General features: G+C 41.6%; 1 protein-coding gene and 1 non-coding gene across 2 annotated transcripts; one reads left to right on the top strand and one right to left on the bottom strand.

Moving 5' to 3' along the window:
• The first annotated feature begins 14636 nt into the window (after positions 1-14636).
• On the top strand, positions 14637-14743 carry LOC117278496 (small nucleolar RNA R71). The gene has a single exon (XR_004508864.1). It is a non-coding gene; the product is annotated as a small nucleolar RNA R71 (small nucleolar RNA).
• Positions 14744-15014: 271 nt separating this feature from the next.
• On the bottom strand, positions 15015-22402 carry LOC138907646 (uncharacterized). Its single transcript, XM_070198250.1, has 5 exons — positions 21771-22402; positions 21399-21561; positions 21168-21278; positions 20406-20932; positions 15015-15201 (listed from the first exon to the last, which is right to left on the bottom strand). Exons 1-5 carry the CDS (start codon positions 22400-22402, stop codon positions 15015-15017), a joined length of 1620 nt encoding a protein of 539 aa, XP_070054351.1.
• Between the last annotated feature and the right edge of the window lie 1336 nt (positions 22403-23738).

Below are 23738 nucleotides of genomic sequence, written 5' to 3'. Positions count from 1 at the left end.
TTGCATTCGGTTTTGTCACCATGGTCGTTCATGAAGTGGGGAATGAATATCGTTGGCCCCCTTCCGTGGGCACCCGGTAAAGCTCAATTTATATTGTTTATAACTAACTATTTTTCTAAGTAGGTGGAAGCCCAGGCATACGAAAAGGTTAGGGAGAAGGAATTCATCGATTTTATTTGGGACCACATTATATGCCAGTTCGAAATGCCAGCCGAGATTGTGTGCAACAATGGGAAACAATTCATTGGCAGCAAAGTTAGCAAGTTTCTCGAAGATCATAAGATCAAAAGGATCCTATCAAAACTCTACCACCCTAGAGGGAACGGACAAGCAGTATCGACCAACAAAACCATACTCCAAAAACTCAAGATGAGGTTAACCGATGCCAAAGGAAAATGGAAGGAAATCCTGCCCGAAATCTTATGGGCATACCGTACAACCTCGATGTCCAGTACCGGGGCCACCCCGTTCTCACTGGATTATGGCGCCGAAGCTCTAATATCAGTCAAAGTCGGAGAACCAAGTCTCAGGTTCCCATATGCAACCAAGGAATCGAACGACGAGGATTTGAACATGAGCCTAGATCTATTAGATGAAAGGCGCGAAGCAGCCCTTGTCCGGTTGGCCGCCCAAAAATAGCGGATCGAGAGATATTACAATCGAAGGGCCAACCATTGACACTTCAATGTCGGGGACTTAGTGTTAAGGAAGGTCACACCAAACACCCAGAACCCAAACGAAGGAAAGCTGGGGTCGAATTGGGAAGGACCTTATCAAATTATCGAGATCACCGGTAAAGGATCGTACAAGCTCGGAACAATAAACGGTGAGCAACTACCAAACAACGGGAACATAACTCACTTAAAGCGATACTACTGATAAGGTACAACCCCATTAATTTCCTTTTGTTTATTTACATTACGAACTAACACTTGCAGGCAATCATCAAAGAACGATACAATCTTTAGGCCTGAAAGCACACGCTGCACTCTTTTTCCCTTGAACGGGTTTTTTTCCAAATGGGTTTTCCGGCAAGGTTTTTAACGAGGCAACAGTAAATCATGCTAATTTAGAATTGAAGACCGGTTACGAACCAGTATTGAAGATCATGACAACATTATTCGAGGCCTCTCTATTCTCGGCCCCAAACACTGGGCGGCATCACCCTCGGATAATGACTTTAGTAAGGAAGGAAACTTTATGATTGAATGGACTCAGCTCAATCGATAGGATTTACTGTAAGGGACAAACGGTCAAATGAACTGTGCCCGCATAAACTATTCGAGCCCTAGCACAAAATTTGTACACATGTGTAACTATTACGCACAAGAATAAAAAGAAGTTTCTACCTTGCGGAAAAATATCTTGTCCCTTAAGAATTTCTCTTTTATCTTTTCCTCTTAAGGAATTTCTTACATTCGATCCCCTAAAGGTTTCGAGCCCAAGGGCCGCCTTTATTCGGGTTCAAACGATCACTCGCAATCGGGGGTTGTCGTCCAAAAACAAACTCGGACAGCTTGGGCTATCAGAGCTAGGGGGCACGAGACCTATTAGGCAGTGCCCGAACCCTAAAGTATAGGGCCATCCCCATTCGGGGACTGTTATCTTAGGCAAGCACAAATAACTCTGGGTAACAAGCCCACCTGGGGTAACAAGCCTACTGGCAAAGCCCACTAGGCAACCTTAAAGGCTACAGCCATATTAAAACGGCTCAGAGACGTCCGAGACCCGTAACAAAAAACAAGGCCTTCAAAATTTCATAATCGGTTTTAAAGGCTACCTTCGGCAAACTATAATCTAAAAAATCATAAGTACTTTGGGGAAAATTTTTATGGTCATACCGAACCCCCACGATGCCTTAAACAAAATAGTGTCAAAGGCAAGGCCTTTTCGAACCTCCGAACATGAACTAACTATTTTATGCTAAGGCATTTCGATCTTTGCAAACTTAAAGAATAAAGTAAAGGAAAACAAAATTCTTAAACTGTCGAAGGGAAAAGCAAGCCTTGTATATTATATACAGTCTTTACAAAGGCCAACCGGCCTTAGCAAAAATACAAAAGTACACAAGTACAAAAAAATAAAATAGCAAAAATTTTCTACAAAGGCATCTAAATAGCCTGCTCGTCTCCACCCCCATTTCCATCAGAACCCTCAGAGTCTTCTTCTACTTCATCTTTTTCTTGGGGGTAGGTCGACTTCTTGGCCTCGGCCTCGAGCCCCTTAACGGTTTCAATCTCGACTGATAGATCGAAACCCCGAACATGAGTCTCCTCGAGGGCCTCTCTTCGCGACTGCCGCTTCTCATAATCAAAAATGTCTTTCAAGCGGTCCTGGGCCACCTCAGCATCAGCCATATATTGGGCCACCATCTCGTTGGTGTCGCCTTTAACCACCACGATTGCCGACTTGGCATTTCAGGATCTTTGGCCATAATTTCTCGCTCAGATGCGGCCGAGCTCAGCTGAGACTGGATCTCTTCAACCTTTTTGGCATGCACCTCGACCTTTTCTTTTGCTGCTCGAATTTGAGCCTCAGCTAAAGCCAGCTGCGCCCGAGTAGTCTCCTTTTTCGAGGCCAGGCGGTGCATCCTAACCCTCCATTCGTCGGTCTCGGCCTTGACAACATCCATCTCAGCTCGCAATTGATCGACTCGATCAATTTTTTGTTGGACCTGCGGATTCTGACTGTTGGTCACGAAGTCTAGTTCGTCATCACTAACCTCAAAGACTTTTACCTCTTCCACCAGAACGACACGTTCTTTCTGAGCCGCGTCCAACTCCGCCCGAAGACTCTTAGCCTCTTCCTCGCATTGCTCAGTGAGAAGTTTATACATATCTCTCTTCTTGATAAGCTCTTTGGCTTCGGCGTCGAGGAGACTCAGCTCTTCTTGATATAGGAGGTAAGTCTCGTGGTGAAGCACCGAGGCCTGCAAATATAAGGAAAAATATTAAGATTATTAATTAACCAAAGCTGGAAAATGATAAGGTTTGGCAACACCTTACCCGATTCAATGCATGTTGTGCTTCGTTGAACAAGCATGGAGATTCCACTTCGTTCATCTTTGCCTTGTGTTCTCCAGTCTCCAGGCACCAGAGGTAACTAGCTACCCCAACAGGTGTGGAAAGGACCCGGGCATCCTCCGATCTAGGCGTAAGGAAGAGGAGTTAGTGTCTGAGCAGCTACAACTCTTGAGAAAACAAATGAAGAACCTCCAAGTCACTTGGGGAAGTGAAAGTTTGGACTATGAGGATCTGCGTATCCATCCGGATGTGGATATGCCAGTCGGGTATAAGCCTCTAAAGTTCGATATCTTTGACGGGACGGGTGATCCCCACGCACATTTAAGGGCATATTGTGACAAGTTAGTTGGAATGGGAAGGAACAAGAAGCTGATAATGAAGTTGTTCATAAGGAGCCTGACGAGAGAAACACTTACATGTATACTTGACCTCTTTGGACCCACTCATTTGAACGCTCCATCGCCACTTGAGCTTCACCGAACATTGAGTCCATGAATTTAGGCGATCCCATTATATTGATGACACCGGGAAGAGTAGAACTAGCATCTTGAGGGTTCTCGACCCTCACTGATGCATCGACCTCTTGAGTTTGGGAGGGATTGGCCTCTATCGTCCCCCATTTGGTTGATGCTCGTTCTTCAGGGACCGATGGCTCCCGGGAAACTAAAATTTCATACTCTCCCTGAGCCGGTAGAGGGAGTCCGAATCAAGTATTCGGGAGCTGGAGATTTATTTTGGCTTGCGGATCAGCCTCCTCCTTGGTTTCTTTTTCTCCGAGCTCAGAGAACTCGGAGCCCTTTTTCTCTTCACCCTATTTCGGAGCAGGGGACTCACTAGGGAAATCATCACTACCGGATGGGGGCCTCATTTGGACATCCTTGGGTAAACCTGCAAAAAGAAATAAAACAAGGACTTAATGATCCAAAAGGGAAATGAAATATTACTCATGAAAGAGATCTCACCTTGCGAATAGGCCTCCCATCGGCCCTTTGAATGCTCGCGCCACAAGCGCTCAAAATAAGGCCTTTGTAATACGATGTCGTCGACCCACTACTTGAGTCGAGGAATTGCGTTCGGCATTCGAGCAACAACTGCACCGTCATAGAACACCGATAAGAAGGAAGGAAAAAGGCGATAAATAAAATCTTTGAAGCAAAATTATATACTTACGTGACATGTTCCACTTCTCAAATAACGGCATGTGCTCGGACGAAACGGCCTAGCCAACCTCGATCCCTATCTTTATTGATATTCAAGAACGGGGCCATACTGGCCCGACGGGCGAGCTTGATCTGTCCCGACGGTAGATTCGGGTACTGTATAAATGCATGAGGTGGTCGATAGTGAAAGGACACCCTTCGATCTTGCTTACAAAGAAACGAATGAGGATTACTATCCTCCAAAAAGATGGGTGAATCTGACCGAGGGTTACCTTATATCTTTTGCAAAAGTCGATGATAACCGGGGTCTAAGGGGCCAGCGTGAAGGGATAAGTGTAAATACTTCAAAATCCCTCGACGTGGGTGGTGATGGCTTTGTCAGGTTCGGGAACCACAATTTGTTTTTTGACCAGTTACAATCCTTTTTGACTTCGGAGAGAATATCCTCGGTGATCGAGCAGATGTACCTCGAGGCATCCTCGCACCGGCCTGGTACGTAGGATAGCTTTTCGATCTTAAAATTAGCGTTGACCGGACATCCCCCTGGATGAATTTTTTTAGAAGAGGTTCCGGTGCTGGTTCCTTGACAGCAGTACGCGAAACGGTCTCTTCGGTGTCCAACCACAAAGTAGAAGGAGTTTCTTTTTGGGTAACGGATTTTGAAGTCTTCGCCATTTCTTTGAAAATGGAGGAAAACGAGGAAGTTACAAGAGTACACTTGATTGTTTGGGATGAAGACGGAACAAAAGTTCTGATAAAAAAATCTCATATAACTGAAATATAAGTGCCTGAAAATATTAAGATTTCCATGGTACGAGAGCAGAAGATTTGAATATAAAGTTTGAATGAGCAAGTGAGGGGGTATTTATAGGTTTTCAACGACAGTTCGTATCCAGGAGTGGCAGACCAGCAACTGAGAAACATTTAATGCCATAAAGACTTGACTAACGAGACGTTTCGACTATTTTGTCATTTTTGTCGTGTGGTGTCGAAGAAGGAATCAGAAGCTCATGTCATTTATCGTCGTCTACTCTCCAAAAAATGAGAGGACTATCTGTATACGGTCGAAATCGAGCTCGCCTACGACATGGAAGGTTACGCTCGGAACATGACGACCAAAGACTAATGATCGACCCCGAGTCCCATCATACTAGAACCCTGGGTCAGAATGCCTGCCTTCGAGAACATTGAGTCCGTAATCCTAGAGTCGACCTTAGCCCCGATCGAGCTCGATGAAACATTGTTAGCACAACAAACACAAGACCGAAATATCTGTGATCGGTCAGATATATCGGTGGGAATCTCAGTGCGTATCATTAAGGAATCGATAATCAGCTAATCAAGGGATTTTTTCCTTTTATAGAATTGTACCTAAAGTAGGACTCATATACTATATAAAGGGGGGGTCTGATAATTCATTGAATATATTGTAACACGCATCCCAAAGTAATACATTGTTAATATTTCTCTTTAAGCTCTTGTTCTTATGTATCCTAACACTGATTGAAGCGTACCTAGCTCGAGGGTGGCTAACATTCCAAGGTCGATACTCTTCAATTCATGTGGTTTGCATTTACCTGGTCATTATTTATTTCAATTGCGATCTAATTTATCATTTTGTATCAACTTAGTCCACGTATCCTTAAAACCACTTACAAATTAAATTATTATCCGATTTTGAGGGTATAAACAACATGACTATACATAAGGCTAGTTCAGTTTTACAGTTACCTGATTGGGGCAATATAGCCCATAACACCAGACATGTACCAGTTTAGATAAGTTGTTCAATTTTAGCAGTGTTTCAGCTTAAAGTTCGGTTCAGTTCCAGATCACTTGCTATTTTAGACTCTTGTTTAGCTTTCAACTTATATTCAGATGTCCATCTTATAGTCATACTTTAGTATTCTTTAAATATGCATTCCACCCTACAAACTATGTACATATCGTACTCATGTCCTTTCCGGAGCGCTGCGTTTCATGTCATGCAGGTATAGATAAATCAGCCTTTGAGCCACATCAGTAGGCCATCCACCAGCTGTTGGAGTCACTCCACATACTCCTGGAGTTACTTATCTTTTGGTATGTGAACACTTAACTAGTTTGGGTATGACGGGGCCCTATTCCGTCTAGTACTTTTTCAGTTCAGCACTCCTAGAGGCTTATAGATATGCACCTGAACAGTTAGTATATTTCTATATGTCAACTTGTGTTAGCCTTATCAGCTTTCCAGGTTGTACAGTTCTTATCAGCTATGCTTATTCTTGTTCAGTTTATCCGTTTATATTGTTGATTAGTAGATTATCAACAAGTTTAGTGATTATCGGCACTTAGTGTCGGTTATTCGTCACGGCCCTAGGCTGGGTCATGACAAACATGGTATTAGAGCAGTTCTGTCCTAGGGTGTCTACAGACCGTGTCTAGTGGAGTCTTGTTTATGGGTGTATTGCGCGCTACACTTATAAACAGGAGGCTACAGGGCATTATAGGATGGTTGTCAATCCATCTTCTCTAGATCGTGTGATAGATATATGTTATAAGAATTCAGCCTTCTGCCAAAATGTTTTTTTATATATGGCGATGTTGCCGAAGAGACCCACAGCTGCCCAAAAGGGCAAAGCCATTGCTGGCCAGGGTAGTATCAGAGTACTCCCTGAGTTAGATAAGCAAGAATAGTCGAGACATGAGATTCCGTCTGGAGCTTCACAGGATCCGTCTATTCAGGGAGAGGTTAGGGGTGCTCCAGCTACCGCACCTCTAGCTCCTCACCACGACAATATGAGGGAGGCCATCCGATAGTTTACTAGCATTGCAGCTACTTTGGCCAGACGGCAACACATATCCTAAGGGTGAAGATACAGGTTCTAGGATTTGGAATTTCCTCAGATTAGAGCATCCACATAGTGAGTTAGTTGATTTGGCTTCATATAGATTACATGATCTAGTAGCAGGTTGGTATACCACGTGGGTGATATCTAGGGGAGTAAATGTTGCTCCCGCTACATGGCGAGAGTTCTCAGAGGCATTCCTCTGCCATTACTTACCTACAAAGACACGTAAAGCATGATTAAATCAGTTCATGACACTGAAACGGGGGGGGGGGGGGAATGAGTGTTGTAGAATACAACCTCTGCTTTAATTCTTTGGTGAGGTTTGCTCCTGCAGTTGTATCAGACATGGAGGACAGGGTACACAGGTATATAACGGGACTTGGTCCTCGCTTAATATATGAGTATATAACCATATCTATGCAGTCGGGTTTGCACATTGCATGTACTCATGCATTTGCCTTTGCACTTGAAGAAAGGAAACAGAAGCAGAGGGCATACCGTGATAGAATATCAAGCAAGAAAGGCAGATTTTCAGGTTCGTTTGGTGAGACATCTGGTGCTAGTAGCCATCAGAGTGTCAGGTACCAACCAGCTAGTAGTCCTTCATGATTTCAGGGACCGAGATCCGATCGACCCCCGCAGTCTATAGATTGTCAGGGTGGTTCATTTTACCCTGGGTGTTCTGACTGTGATAGATACAATTTGGGCCGATGCCAGTTACGTGTATATGCATGTTATGTTTGTGGTAAGTAAGGTAATTTTATGAGAAATTGCCCGTCTAGGGGTGGTAGTGGTGCAACTCAGCCAACGAAATCAGTTGCAGCTTCTTCAGCACCAGTACGCCCGCAAGGGCAAGTTCCCCAGACACCAGCGAGCCGTGGTAGAGGCTGAGGCGGAGCTCCTACTACAGGCGGTCCCTAGAACCGCACATACGCTCTGGTTGGTCGTAAGAACTGGGAGGCTTCACCAGACTTTGTTACAGGTACTTTATCAATGAATTCTCATAATAGTTTGTGTTGATAGATCCTGGTTCTACACTATCATATAAATCATGTTCGAGACACAGAGAAGGGAATGCCGACTCTTGTATCAGTTCCAGTAGAGAATGAGTTCCCTCACGTATTTCCAAATGAGCTTCCAGGTCTTCCTCCAAACTAGGAAATTAACTTTCCCATTGATATAGTGTGGGGTATGCAACCCGTATCTATTCCTCATTACATGGTGGCACCAGCAGAATTAAAGGAACTTAAGGAGCAATTAAAAGATCCCTTAGATAAGGGTTTCTCTAAACCCAGCACGTCTCCTTGGGGAGCACTAGTCTTATTTGTGAAAAAGAAAGATTCCCATACGTATGTGCATATATTATAGATAGCTGAACAAGGTTACAATCAAGAACAAATATCCCATTTGTTGAATTGATGACTTATTCGACCAGCTTCAGGGTGCCAAGAGCTTCTCGAAGATAGACTTGAGATTAGGCTACTATCGGGTTAAGTCAGAGAGCGTGACAGCCTATGGATTCTAGGTACCGAGAGGTCCAGATAAGAGAGTAAAAATGAGTTAGAGGCGACGAGATGTATAGCTTGATATTCTAGAATAACATAAGAAAATATATGGTGCTAGCATGTTAAAGGAAGGTTGCGAGTAGTATAAATAGATATGTGTAGGTCGCAAGCTATAGTATGGTAGAGCGATAAGGTTTTAGGTAGATAAGAGTAAAGATAAAAAAAAGGTGAGTGAGAAAGGTGATGAGAATAGGTAAAGCCTCGGGATTAAGCCCATCAAAATAAGAGAGTTGATGGTTTCCACAATTATAGCCTGAATGAACTTCGAGGAGTTTAAGAGTAGGAGAATTTAGAAGGGATGGAATGCTACCCTGGTAGTAAAATAATAGTGTAATTGTGATAAATGATAAGAGGATGATGTTTAGGCCTTCGATTGAGTAATGATTCAAAGAGAAGGGATTTCATGAATTGAACGGGATTAGACTACCCCCATAAGATGAATCACATTGAGATGCTTTAAAATATGGTTATTGAAGTGTAGTATCATCCCTAGGTGGATCGAGCAAATAACTTCAGATGTTCTCCAATGAGATACGAGCCCTAGTGATAATGTATTACGTAAGAGGTTTTAAGTTATCAGTGGTAGATTATAGGTCTACATAAAGGTGAATCAACAATAGATGGATAAAAGTTCAAAAGTATGAGATGAGATTAGGCTGTCATTCTTAAGACGAACAAAATAAGGAAGCATTAAAGACTTAGATTTTGACATAAAGGATAAGCAAGGAGAGAGTAACCTAGGGTTGGGTAGCAGACCTCAGTAATAATAAACTTAAGTAACTGTTATGGTATAGTATAATCTACCTACATGCAGTAATGCCATAAAGATAGGTAACCAAGGCTATGAAACAAAATATAGCAATAGTCGTAAGTTCGACAAAGTACCAACCGATGAACATCAGTACACATATAGATGCATAGAGTTATGTATATGTTCACAAAATGAGATGAAAAAAGAGAAAAGAGTCTCATAGGTGCACCTACAAGGACATAATTGTAGGTTATGATATTAATAAGCACATCAGTCACCAATCAAAGACGAATGTTCCAAATGGGGGAATGATGTTACATCCCATGTTTTCATACGTCGTAAGTTAGTTGATGTATACTCAGAAATTAGATCATCTTTAAAAGTACATAAAGTAAGTGAATCATATTACCTTGGAGGTTACAAATATTTAAGATCATTAACTCCATGTAGCAAGAGGGTTGGAAGGTTTAGAAGCTAAACATATCGAAGAAAATAAGTTTCGTCGAAAGTCGGCAAGTTAGGAATGTTACAATCCTTACTTTTGGGATGATACTAGGGTGATTAACATGATAAGGAGGTTATTTTATGAGGTATTTTAGTCGTATTATTGTCAAGTCAAACGAGTTATGAAACAAGAGTCGACAAAAGTTGTCGAACGTTACGTTCATAATTTTATTTAAAATTTAGGTCTAATGTTACTAGATTTTATCTTAATGTAACTAAAATTGTGGGGTGATCCACATACCAAATTGAATATCTACAAGTCTAGTTTCCAATACATTAAACCATTTGTCAATACGACATTGGAGTGGAGCGATATTCACATTTTTGCGAGACTGCGCAAGTAGCTCTCTTTGGGACCCAAAAGGTCTGTTGAGGGTTATCTTGATATATAAAGTTGTAGCCTTCATCTATAAGCCTTATTTCAACACAAATCAGACCCAAGAACTCTCTCTAGACAACCTGAACACATACTTAGGGTTTTAAACTAATTCCATTATCTGCAACGCAAAATCGAGAGGCAAACACATCAACGTGATCCTTACGGTATAGGTAAGTCTTTACCGTCCACCTTTCTCCTAATAATTCGATTTTTGGAAAGAGCTTCGTGGATAAGCAATATTGTAACCTCTGTATTTTAGATATACAAGCAGAAGGAAGGGTGTGGGTTAAACGGAACAGGGTTGGATGCTAGAACACAAGAAGTATGTAGGGTTTTCGTTTCATTTTCGGCATGATTTGGTTTAGCTATATTCTAGCCTTTCATCTTGATGTTTTAAATGTTGTTAAAGGGAAATATCAGCATGTATTGTATCCTTGTATATTATTCAATTCTATATGTGAATTATGGAAGAAAATAGTTTAGGTTGGAACTTCAAAAAATAATAAAAACAAAAGGGCAAATCGCCAATTTGGCCTATGCCATCCGGACTTACGTTTGTTCCATTCCTTTGATGTTTTTATGTATAATTAACCCCCTTATGATCCTAATAGATTCATTTAAGATTATATAAGCTTATGATTCATGTGTTTATACTAAGATTATTTCTAAATCATATTTACACTTTTATGTCACAAGTTACCCACTATGAGTCGACATTACATTCACAATTTCATTTTGTCGATCGTTTGACACTACTGTGGATAAGTGTATCTCCTTTAGTTTAATGTTATGATCTTGGCACCTATCCATTACCATGTATATTGTTGAGCTTGCTGTTGTTTTTGGGGATCATCCTATTTTAGGGGAAGCTCAGCCAAATTTTTTGGAAGGAGTTTGACAAATCTTGAGTTCCTTGGTTCTAAATTAATTATAGAGTGATACAAATGAGTTAATTAACATTAGTATCTCATGTACGTACTCAGTCTCTCCCTAAAATGGGGATAGGCTCCTTCTTCCAACTTATGGACGACGAGCGTCAGATTATGTTTGTGATTCCGTTGATGGTTTCCTTCATGATCTCTTGAGTCCATATGATGTTGCCACATGTGTTATGCCTCATAAATGCTTACATTTATTATGATGGGGGATATAGCCCGTAACACCAGCGGGGCCTATTGAATATATGTTGTGGGAGATAGCCTATATACAGTTTGCAATGCATGACTATACATGGGGCTAGTTCAGTTTTACAGTTACTGATTTGGGGGATATAGCCCAAACACCAGACAGGTACCAGTTTAGATAGTTGATCAGTTTCAGCACAGTTTCAGCTTAAACTTCGGATAAGTTCCAGATCAGTTGCTAGGTCAGACTCTTGTTTATCTTTCAACTTATATTCTGCTTTCCATCCTACAGTCATACAAGTATGCTTTGCATATGCTTTCTACCCTACATACTTTGTACATATCATACTCTCGTCCCTTCCGGGGCACTGCGTTTCATGCCACACAAGTACAGATATATCAGCGTTTGAGCCACACTAGTAGGCCATCAACCAGTTGTTGGAGTCACTCCGCTTACTCCCGGAGTTACTTATCTTTTGGGATGTGTACCGTCCGCTAGTTTGGTTATGACGGGGCCTTGTTCCATCTAGTACTTTTTCAGTTCTGCACTTCTAGAGGCATGTAGATATGCACATGTGCATTTAGTATGTTTTTATATATCATCTTCTTTTAGCCTTCTTGGCTTTCCAGATTGTAAGTTCTTATCAGCTATGCTTATGCTTGTTGAGTTTATTCGTTTATATTCATGATTAGTAGATTATCAATAAGTTGATCGATATTAGTGTTGGTTATCCGTCGCGGGCAGGGTCGTGACAAATTAAATGATAAAAAAAAAGATGGAATCATGAAATGCAACCAAATCCGAGTCAAGAACACTTACCCTAATCCAACACGTGAAAATCCCCTACAAAATCGCCCAAATCCGAGTTGTCTTACTCAAAAAGTGACAATATAACAAAAACACTCGAAATAGAGTAAATATAAGTCTACCGAGGTGTTCCTCTTACACGATCGTGGAACATGCTTCGCGATCCCGAAGCACAAAAATATAAGCTTCCAAAAATCTCTTCGCGAACGCGTATGTTCAGTCGCGAATGCGACCCACACATCTCTTGCACAATTTGCGAACGTGTTGCCTCCCACGCGAAAGCGAATAACAAATCTCCTTATGCCCCTTCAGCTCCATCTCTACGCAATCACGACATAAGGGACGTGAACGTGAAGACCATCATTCCCCAGGCATCGTGAAAGTGGCGACCAACTCGTGATTACGATGAGTAAAACCTTTGTCACCACAGATACACATCGCGATCGCGTTCATCCTCACGCAAATGCGATGATTTGCAAAACAACAGAAAACTAGCAGCTCAAAAACATGATGAAATGGCCCATAGCCCGTCTGAAACACACCTGAGGCCCCCGGGACTCCGTCCAAACATATCAACAAGTTCCATGACATAATTCAGACCTGCTCGAGGCCTCAAATCACAACGAAAAACATCAAAACTACAAATCACACCTCATGTCATGCCTAATGAACTCATGAATTTTCAACTTCTACAACTCGTGCAAATCATATCAAACCAACACGGAATGACCTTAAATTTTGCATGCAAGTCCCAAATGATACATCAGAGCTATACCAATTTCCGGAATCACAATTCGAATCCGAATCCGATATCAATAAAGTCAATTCCCGATCAAACCTCTAAATCTTCCAATCCTTCAGCTTTCCAAATTTTGACAAAATGCATTACTTCAACCTACGAACATCCAAATCATTTGAAAATCGAATCCGACCATACACGCAAGTCATAATACACAATACGAAGCTACTCAAAACCTTAAACGATCAAACATGATGCTAATTCTCAATACGACTTCCAGTCAATAACCCACTCTTATTGTCATTTTACCTTCACAAACATTAATAATGCCTCGGCACGTGGATAACAATGGATGCCCAAAAAAATGGGACTTCCTAATCAGGCCCATAGTCCAAGATAATGAAATCAGCATTGAATATGAAAGAACCCACTTGGACTAACACATGTTTAATCACCCCTTCTGAACTAGCAAGGGAGAGATCCACCAACTGTAAAATCACTATAGTTGTCGCAGCTCGCCTAGCCCCAACTGCTTGAACACAGATAGCGGCATCAATTCGACGCTTGCTCTAAGATCACACAAGGCTCTCCTGACTGTGTGCTTACCAATCAAAATCTTGATAGTGAGACTACCTGGATTCTTCAACTTCTGAGGTAGCTTGCTTTGAATTCTTGAACTACATTTTTTAGTGAGTGCCACACTCTCGTACGCGGCTAACCTTCTCTTATTTGCCACTATGTCTTTGATATATTTTGCATATTTGGGCACTTTTTGTAATATGTCTACTAGCGAAATATTAATTTGCACGTGCTTCAACATATCAAGGAACTTCTTGTAAGAAGCATTATCCTTCACTTTATGCAATCTTTGAGGGAACAGAGGGGGTGGCTTCAAATTATTGGTTGTTGTTGCTTTGCAACCACCTCTTCAACTGGCTTCTCTGAATACTTTACAGTTTCTACTTATACTTCTGTGGTGGCCTATTTTTTCATTAAAAGTCACTTGCTTTCTCTTCTTCGATGGGACTTCTTCTAATTGTCTCCCATTCCTCAGTGATACAATATTAACACGAGCATTGCGATTAGCCTCAGTTTCACTTGGAAGGTCCCCAACTGGCCGAGTACTTTGGGCACTGGCAAGTTGCCCCATTTGTCTCTCTAAATTTTGAATGGTTACTAAGTATGTTGTTGCTTGGGCTTGCTGGTCAGCCATCAATTTCTTTAGCATCTCCTCAATATGGCTCATTGATTTTGTTGGTTGTTCAGTCTGTAGTGGTCTATATTGTTGTTGGGGATTTTGTGGCCTATAGTGATTATGAGTACCTTGATTTCCACCCCAAGAAAAGTTTGGGTGGTTTCTCCTGTTTGGATTGTAAATGTTCCCATATTTATTTTTCTGGCCTCGATTTGCATTACCCACAAAGATACGAACACTGGATTTGATGGGCATAGATCACTTATATGACCCTCTCCACATACTTCATAGAATGCTTGAACCTGATGCACTCGCTGAGCTTGCTGCTTATTGATAACCAGGGTCATCTTATTGACTTGGTTGGCCAATGTGGCAACCTATGCTGATAATACAGAAACATCATCTAACTCAAGGACCCATGTGAATCTGTGAACTGGTTGTCTGCCGATCTATCCTTGCCAATTAGGATTACTTTTGGATAATTTGTTATAAAACATATAGATTTGATCTCTGGGTGTAGCCCTTCTATAAAGGTATGATCGAACACTTCATTAGTTTTGTTGTGACGAGGACAATCCCGAAGCAACCCCTTGAACCTCTCCCAAGCTGAATATAAGGAATCACCCGCCTTCTGTTTAAAGGTTACTATTTCACTTATGATCTTTGCAGTTTTGCCTGAGGGTAAGAACTATGCCAAAAATGTTGCTAGCCATATCATTCCATGATGTAATAGAGTTAGGAGGTTCCGCCTTCAACCATCTATTTGCTTCGCCCAACAGAGAGTACAGAAATAGCGTGAGCCTCACATAGTCCGGAGTGACTCCATTAGTGATATAAGTATCACTAATCTCAATGAAATTCATAATGTGTTACTTTGGATCCTCATGTAGAAGACCGATAAATTGCCCGTTTACGTGTAACAACTAAATCATGCTCTATTTCAACTCAAAGTGCCCAGTGATTTTGGGCTTCATGATACTGGAGGTGACATTAGCAATGCTAGGCATCACCACCTCGTGAAGCTCCATGTGTTTCTTGTCGTCCCTTGCTTCTCTCAACCTCTTGTGCAATGTTCTCTCAGGTTCGGGGTCGATGCCTTGAAGTATATCTTGGCGCCTGATCCTTTGCATTCAAACAAAGTTCATGAGAGTAGAGGAACCAATAAGAAACATTAGACTTGACAAAATAGACAACAAAAGTAAAAGCTAGTAAAGTAATCAATATTCAAGTACCCGACAACGTCACCAAAAAGTTGTTGCTCCCAAATACACACTCAAGTATATGTGGTTGTATAAGTAATACAATTATAAATAGAGTATCGAACCCATAAAGACTTGTGTTAACTACCCATTAATTTCACTCAAATTGTTATTCAGTCGACTCAACCAGAGTTGGATGGTGTGGTTATAGCTAAGCAGCGAATGTAGCAATTAACTAGTTAAGAAAGTTGATATGGTTGTTGAGAATTCAGTAGAGATAAACATTCCAGGGTTGTGATCGATTCACCAATCCTATTGTGTTCTAATTAACTCTCCTTTTCATGCATTTCGATTATGGTTTCTAATTAATCGAGTAATTGCTCTCGTAGTATTCTCCTGAATTACTACTTGCCTATTCAAATAGATTAATGCCTATATTTCTATGAAATCAATCCATCAAGAATGCATTAAGATTCCAATATTAAATTAAGCATGGTGATTAGGTATATTCCTATCCTAGCCAAAAAATTCACCCCATCTTAGAGTTAAGATCATGCCCTCTCTAATTCCCTTCTAATCTAGACGTGGCTTTCCCAAGCATAGCATAGATAGTAAATTAAACTTAACTGTTGGCCAGACAATCAAGCAATTATTTACAGAATTGAAGAAACAACCATATATTAGCGAACTATAATCATGGAAAAGTCAATTTAGAAGAACAATATTCATGGCTAAATCAAAAACCCATAACTAATGGGTCTTAGCTACTCATGATAATGTTAAAAATTTTCACAAGTGTTTGAAAATACTAAGAAAGATGAACAAAAACTAAGAATCCTTGCTCCCGAGTGTTCCGTGCTTGTGTTTTCCTCTCAAGCGAAGCATACGGTGCATTTGCGACATTCCTCAAGGATGTCAAGTGCCACAATTGTGAGTCCTTTTTCGCATTTGCGAGGGTTTGCTATTGTGAACCTAGGGTCATAATTGCGACTTCTGCACTTGAAAAAAAAGGCTAGGAATATGGGATTTTGTCTCATTTTTTATATTTTGAAACCCTAGACTCGGTAGGTGTCACGATCCTATTTTCCCTCCGTAGGAGGTCGTGATGGCACCTAGTCTCTACGACTAGGTAAGCCTAATGTTTGACAGTAATTAAACAAATATAAATAAAAAAATTATTAATCCAATTTGCTAAATTCATATAAGTACTAAAAAGCAAAATCTCAACCATAAAGAGTACAAGAAATGTGGAACAAAGTCATAAGCACTATGGAATAACTAAAACAACTGATACATCGTTGTTTGCGAGAAGATACAACAATAACTAATATTAAGGGAAGGGGACTCTGAGGCCTGCGGACGTTGAGCAGGCATACATTGAAGTCTCCGGTAAAAGCAGCTAGTAGAAAATCTCTATCGACCGACATGAGCGGATGTACCTGAATCTGCACAAAAAGATGTGCAGAAGCATAGTATGAGTATAACGGTACCCAATAAGTATCAAGCCTAACTTCAGTAGAGTAGTGACGAGACGATATCAAGACACCTACTAGGATATGAAATAGACAGTATAAAATGAAATACGGATATAAAATAGAAAGTAAGAAAGCGACTAATACGAAATAAGATGATACCATGATCTAATACAAGAAAATCAGCAGTAGAAATAGCAAAAAAGAAGCAACTAAAGGACTATAATGATCATGTACGGACAAACACTGATAGAACAATAAGGAATAAAACAACAAATATATTTCAACCAAAACACTTTGCAACGTTAAATAAACAACAAGAATCACATCGAGGTACTGCCTCGTGTATAATGAAATCAAACCGAGATACCGCCTCGTATAACCAAGAATCACAACCAAGGTACCGTTGTATTTGCTTTTCTAAATTTCAATCATAATCTTTTCTTATATCACCGTGCGAGCCTTAAATTTAAAAATAGGTTTTGAAAACAGTTTTTCCGAAATAGCTACATGCACTTTAGCCCACCTTATGACGTTGCGTGGCTTCACGTAGTTCCCCAACAAGCAATCATACACACAAGTCCCACCTTATATCGCCACATGCACATCAACCCAAGCCTAATACCGCCACATGCGCATCAATATCATATTACAATAACAACTCGCACAACAAGTGCCCGCATATCACAGCTTTCCAACAACAATAATATCAATATTTCCACAACAATAGCCCATAGTTCCACTACAACGTATACAAGAATCTCAACAACAATAATGTATGAAAAATACTCAGCACGATGGATGTTTCAACAATAACCAACATTGCCTCAACGTATTAACAACTTTCACAACCCCAAAACCAAATAACTCAACAATAAGAAAATAATGTATAACCACGATATTAGATAAGACTAACTCACAATAAAGAAAATAATCTTTAACGATGAATCTCAAATAATGGAAGTCAAAAAGTAAAGGGGAAACATGAGAAACTAATTCAAACAATGATAATTAACAATGAAGAGATAACATGTAACAATCTAGGGGACAACAAGTTCAACTAAAGCATGTGAGCAATTTAGCAAGTAGGAAGTAGAACAAATACTAAATAAGTCAACTAAGGTATTTAAGGATAACCTTAAACAATCAAGGATGATTTGAGTTTGAGAATTTAGAACATAATATTCCGAAAAATTCAAAATTCGAGTCCAAATCGACTTTCAAAACTCAATTTCTTATTTTTTTCCAAAAAATTGACAAAGTATCACAAAATTCTACTTTGATTCACATGATTTTGATGTTAAAATCTAACATATGTTGATGGAATATGATTATAAATAGATTAGAATTACTTACCCAAGGTTTGTAGGTGAAATTCCCCTCTCCAAATCACCTCCTACCGAGTCTAGGGTTCAAAAAAAGAGAGAATGAACTAAAACATCGCGTCCCTTAGCTATTTGTCCGGATGCAGATGTCGCATTTGCAACCTGGGGTTCGTAATTGGGAACCCCACAAATGTGATGAATCACTCGCAAATGCGAAGTTCTTCCATCTCTGCTGCCATCGCAAGTGCAATGAATTGTTTGCAATTGCGAACAACGGACCTCCGCAAAAGCGACCATGTTGATCGCAAATGCCAAGAAGCTCTCCCCAGGTGGAATTCGCAAATGCGAACACTGGGTTCGCAAATGCGAACCCAGCAGACTTGGCCTACCTTCGCAAATGCGAACTCAGACCTCTCAAATACGAGATCTGAGGCCTGTGCATAAAACCAAACCAACTTAAAATTCCAACAACACTCCGCTAAGCGTCCGAAACTCATCCGATCTCTCGGAGATCCAAACCAAACATCCACACAACTCTAGACACATCATAAAAACTCGTTCGCACGATCAAAACAGAAAAATAACATCTAAAACTACGAATTGAACTCTAAAACGCATGATTTTCAAAGAGATTTTCAAGAACTTCTAAAAATATGATTAAGCATCTGAATCCTATCAAATCAACTCCAAACGACATCAAATTTTGCAGTCAAGTACAAAATGCCATAACGGCCCTATTCCAAGTCCCAAAATCAAATTCCGAGCATGATAGCTAAAAGTCAACCTATGGTCAAACTTTTCAACTTAAAATTGCCAAATTTCAGCAAATCAGCACAAATAAACCTACGGACTTCCAATTCCGGGCATACGCCCAAGTCTGAAATCACTATACGAAGCTATCAAAGTCATAAAAACACAGTTCTGGGGTCCTTTTCACAAAAGTCTAAGTTTGGTCAATATTTTGAAATTTAAACCTCTAAGTCTATAATCAAGGGTCGAAATCAACTAGAAAGCTTTCCGAAATGAAACTAATCAACCCCGCAAGTCATAATGACATAAACACACAAGTGTGAAGCAATAAAAGGGGTAACGAGGCGCAATTACATAAATCAACCGATCGGGTCGTTACATTCTCCCCTTTTTAAAAGAAATGTTCCTCCTCGAACGTGCATAAGGACATACCTGAAGTGGTGAATAAATGAGAATAAACACTCTGCATGTCGTGCTCTGTCTCTCAGGCAGCCTCCTCGATCGAATGACCCTCCATTGAACCTTCACTAAAGCAATATCCTTTGATTTCAACTTCCGGACCCTTCGGTTCAAGATAGCCACCGGCTCCTCAATGTAAGTCAAATCCTCTTCCAACTGGACTGTGATGAATTTTAGAACATGAGACGGATCACCATAATACTTCCGAAGCATAGAGACATGGAACACCGGATTAACCGCAGATAAACTAGGTGGCAAGGAAAACTTGTCGGCCAACTCTCTAATCCTCTCAAGGATCTCAAAAGGTCCGATATACCTAGGGCTCAACTTGCCCTTCTTCCTGACTCATCACACCCTTCATGGGTGAACCCCGAAGCAAAACTCGCTCTACAATCATGAATGAAATATCACGAACCTTCCGATCCGCATAACTCTTCTACCTCGATTGGGTTATTGAAGCCGATCCCGAATCATCTTGACCTTCTCCAAAGCATCTCGAACCAGATCCGTGCCTAATAACTTTGCCTCTCCCGGCTCAAACCACCCAACTGGAGAATAGTACCCTCTCCCGTATAAAGCGTCATACGGAGCAATCTGGATACTCAACTAGTAGCTATTGTTGTAGGAAAATTCCACAAGCATCAAGAACTGATCCCAAGCAGCCCCGAAAGCCATAACACAAGCACGAAGCATATCGTCCAATATCTTAATAGTGCCCTCGGACTGTCCGTCCGTCTGAGGGTTAATGTTGTACTCAACTCAACCCGTGTACCTAGCTAACGCTGCACAACCTTTCAAAAATGCAAGGTGAAGTGCGTACCCCTGTAAGAGATGATAGATACCGGCACGCCATGAAGTCGAACAATCTTGAGGATATAAACCTGAGCTAGTTACTCTGAAGAATAGGTAGTCACAACCGAAATGAAATGAGTCGACCTGGTCAACCTGTCCAAAATCACCCATACTGCATCAAATTTCCTCTAAGTCCGTGGGAGCCCAACAATGAAGTCCATGGTGAGCTCTCCCATTTCCACTCAAGAATCTCAAGCCGCTGAAGCAAACCACCCGGTCGCTGATGCTCACACTTGACCTGCTGATAATTTAGGCACCGAGTTACATACTGCACTATGTCCTTCTTCATCTTTCTCCACAAATAGTGCTGCTTCAAGTCCTGATACATCTTAGCAATACCCGGATGAATGGAGTACCGCAAACTGTGGGCCTCCTGAAGAATCAGCACACACAACCATTCCATATTGGGCACAAATAATCGACTTTGCACCCGTAACACACTGTCATCCCCAATAGTAACCTCCTTGGCATCACCGTGCTGAACCGTGTCCTTGAGGACAAGCAGATGGGGGTCGTGATACTGACGCTCTCTAATACGGTCATATTGAGAAGACCGAGAAACCACGCAAGCCAAAACTCGACTCGGCTCCAAAACATCCAATCTAACAAATAGGTTGGCCAAGGCGTGAACATCCAATGCTAATGGCTTCTCCGCTGCCGGTAGATATACTAAACTCTCCGCCTTTCGACTTAAGGCATCAGCCACAACATTGGCCTTCTTGGGATGATATAGAATGGTAATATCATACTCCTTAAGTATCTCTAACCACCTCTGTTGCTGCAAGTTAAGATCTTTCTGTTTGAACAGATGTTGTAGACTCTAGTGGTCAGTAAAGACCTCACAGGGAACACCGTACAAATAATACTGCCAGATCAATGCATAAACAATAGATACCAACTCCAAATCGTGGACTAAATAATTCTTCTCATGAGTCTTCAACTATCAAGATGCGTAGGCAATCACCCTGCCATCTTGCATCAACACCGCACCAAGGCCAACACGTGACGCATCATAATACACAGTATAAGACCCAGAGCCTGTAGGCAACACCAATGACGTTATGGTCAAAGCAGTCTTGAGCTTTTGAAAGCTCACCTACCCATCCTTGGTCCATCTGAAAGGAGCACCCTTCTGGGTCAATCTAGTCATAGGTGCAACAATAGATGAGAAGCTCTCTACGAAATAACGATAAAACCTGGCGAAACCAAGGAAACTCCGGATCTCAATGGCTGAAGACAGTTCGGGACAACTCTGAAACCACCTCAATCTTCTTTGGATCTACCTTGATCCCCTCACTCGACACCACATGACCCAAAAACGCGACCGAATCAAGCCAAAATTCACACTTTGAAAACATTGCATATAACTTCTTCTCCCTCAAGGACTGGAGCAAGATCCTCAAATGCTGCTCATGATCTCCCTGACTGTGGGAGTATACCAAGATGTCGTCAATAAACACAATGACAAAAGAATTGAGGTAAGGCTGGAATACAATGTTCATCATGTGAATAAATGTTGTTGGGGCGTTGGTCAGCCCAAATGACATCACGAGAACTCGTAGTGACCATACCGAGTCCTAAAGGCAGTCTTCGAAATATCTGGATCCCAAATCTTTAGCTAATGATAACCTGACAGCAAATCAATCTTGGAGAACACTCTGGCACCCTGTAGCTGATCAAATAGGTCATCAATGCGTGGCAATGGATACCAGTTCTTCACTGTAACCTTGTCCAACTGAGGATAATCAATACACATACACATAGATCCATCATTCTTCTTCACAAACAAGATCGGAGCACCCCACAACGACACACTAGGCTGAATAAATCCCTTATCAAGCAACTCTTGTAACTGCTCCTTTAACTCCTTCAGCTCTGCTAGGGCCATACGATATGGTGGAATAGAAATGGGCTGAGTGCCCAACAATAAGTCAATGCCATAATCGATATCCCTGTTGGGTGGCATGCCTAGAAGAACTACTGGAAATACATCTGGAAAGTCTCTCACTGCCGGAACTGATTCAACGGTAGGAGTATCAGCACTGACATCTCGCACAAAGGCTAGATAATCATTACAACCTTTCTCAACAATCTGCCGAGCCTTTAGAAATGATATAACCCTACTAGGAACATAATCTAATGCACCCCTCCACTCCAACCGTGGTAAACCTGGCATAGCCAGCGTCACAATCTTCACGTGACAATCAAAAATAGCATGATAGGTCGCCAACCAGTCCATGCCCAAGATAACATCAAAGTATTCCATACTAAGTAACAACATATCAACTATGGTCTCAAAACCACCAATAATAACTAGATGCGGCCGATACACACGGTCCATAATAATAGAATCTCCCACAGGTGTAGACAAGTGAACTCAAGAAATCACGCGATATATCCAAATACGGAACAAAGTAAGATGACTCATATGAATAAGTGGATCCCAAATCAAATAAGACCGATGCATCTCTATGGCAAACCAACACCATACCCGTAATGACTCAGTTTGAAGCAACTGACTCTATCCTACTCGAAAGAGCATAGAATCTGGCCTGGCCTCCCCTTCTAGGGCGACCTCTACCCGCCCTTCCCCCACCCTAGCTGGCGATGCAGGTGGAGCGGCAACCATGGCCTGAGAAGTCTGCGGACCTGACTGGATTTGTGGAGCCTGAGTAGACTGGGAAGGTGCACCCCTACTAAGTCTGGCACAGTCTCTGACCAAGTGGCGGGTATCACCACACTCAAAACAAGCTCTCGGTGGGTGTGGCAGTTGGGACTGTGGCAGGCCTGGTCGGATGGACTGGCCGTTGAAGGCACCCTATGCAGGAGGTGCACTAGAAATTGGCTGAGCAAAGTGTGCAACCTGAGATCTTGAAACAAACGGAGCACCACTAGAAGCTGGAAGTGCTAAGTGAACTAGATGGCTAACATAGCCCCTAACATGACGGGCTGAAGCTGTGGCGTGACCACCATTAAATCCCCCTATGCTACGAGAATTCTTGGCCTCCCTATCATCTCTATCACGGTCTCGCATGACCTCCAATCTCCGTGAAATCTCAACCACTTTCTTATACGGAGTGTCTGACTCCAACTCCCTAGCCATACTACATCTAATACTCTGGTTGAGCCCCTCGATGAATCGACAGGCTCGCTCCCTGACTGTGGCAACCAAGGCTGGTGCATGCCTGAAAAAATCACTGAATAGCACAACATACTCCGACACTGACATAGTACCATGGAGCAGCCCCTCAAACTCCATGCGCCAAGAATCCTGAAGGGTCTTAGGAACAAACTCTCTCAAGAAAAACTCTGAAAATTGATCCCATGTAAGTGAAGCTGCCTCGGCTGGGCAACCCACCTCGTACGCCTACCACCACTAATATGCTACTCCCTTTAGCTCGCCTCACAATACCCATTGTGCGAAGAATACGTTGACACTCCTAAAGAAAAGCATTTGCATCCTCTGAAGCCAAACCACTGAAAGTAGGAGGGTGGTACTTCTTGAACCTCTCGAGCCTAAGCTGCCCCTCCTCATATGCTGCTTCCCTAACCACGGGATGGACCTGAGCGACAAGATGTACCATTATAACCTCTAGGACTGA

Source organism: Nicotiana tomentosiformis, chromosome 3 (genome assembly GCF_000390325.3).
Source record: "Nicotiana tomentosiformis chromosome 3, ASM39032v3, whole genome shotgun sequence".
NCBI classification, from domain to species: Eukaryota; Viridiplantae; Streptophyta; class Magnoliopsida; order Solanales; family Solanaceae; genus Nicotiana; species Nicotiana tomentosiformis.
The sequence above is the reverse complement of the archived record's forward strand: the minus strand, read 5'-3'. Positions and strand labels throughout refer to the sequence as shown.

Coding starts and splice junctions, on each gene's coding strand:
- LOC138907646 (XM_070198250.1), bottom strand. CDS start 22,402: ATGGAATACTTTGATGTTATCTTGGGCATGGACTGGTTGGCGACCTAT. Junction 21,279..21,398: donor TAGATCCAAAGAAGATTGAG/GTGGTTTCAGAG, acceptor ACCTATGACTAG/ATTGACCCAGAAGGGTGCTC. Junction 20,933..21,167: donor GTGTTGCCTACAGGCTCTGG/GTCTTATACTGT, acceptor CTGTTCAAACAG/AAAGATCTTAACTTGCAGCA.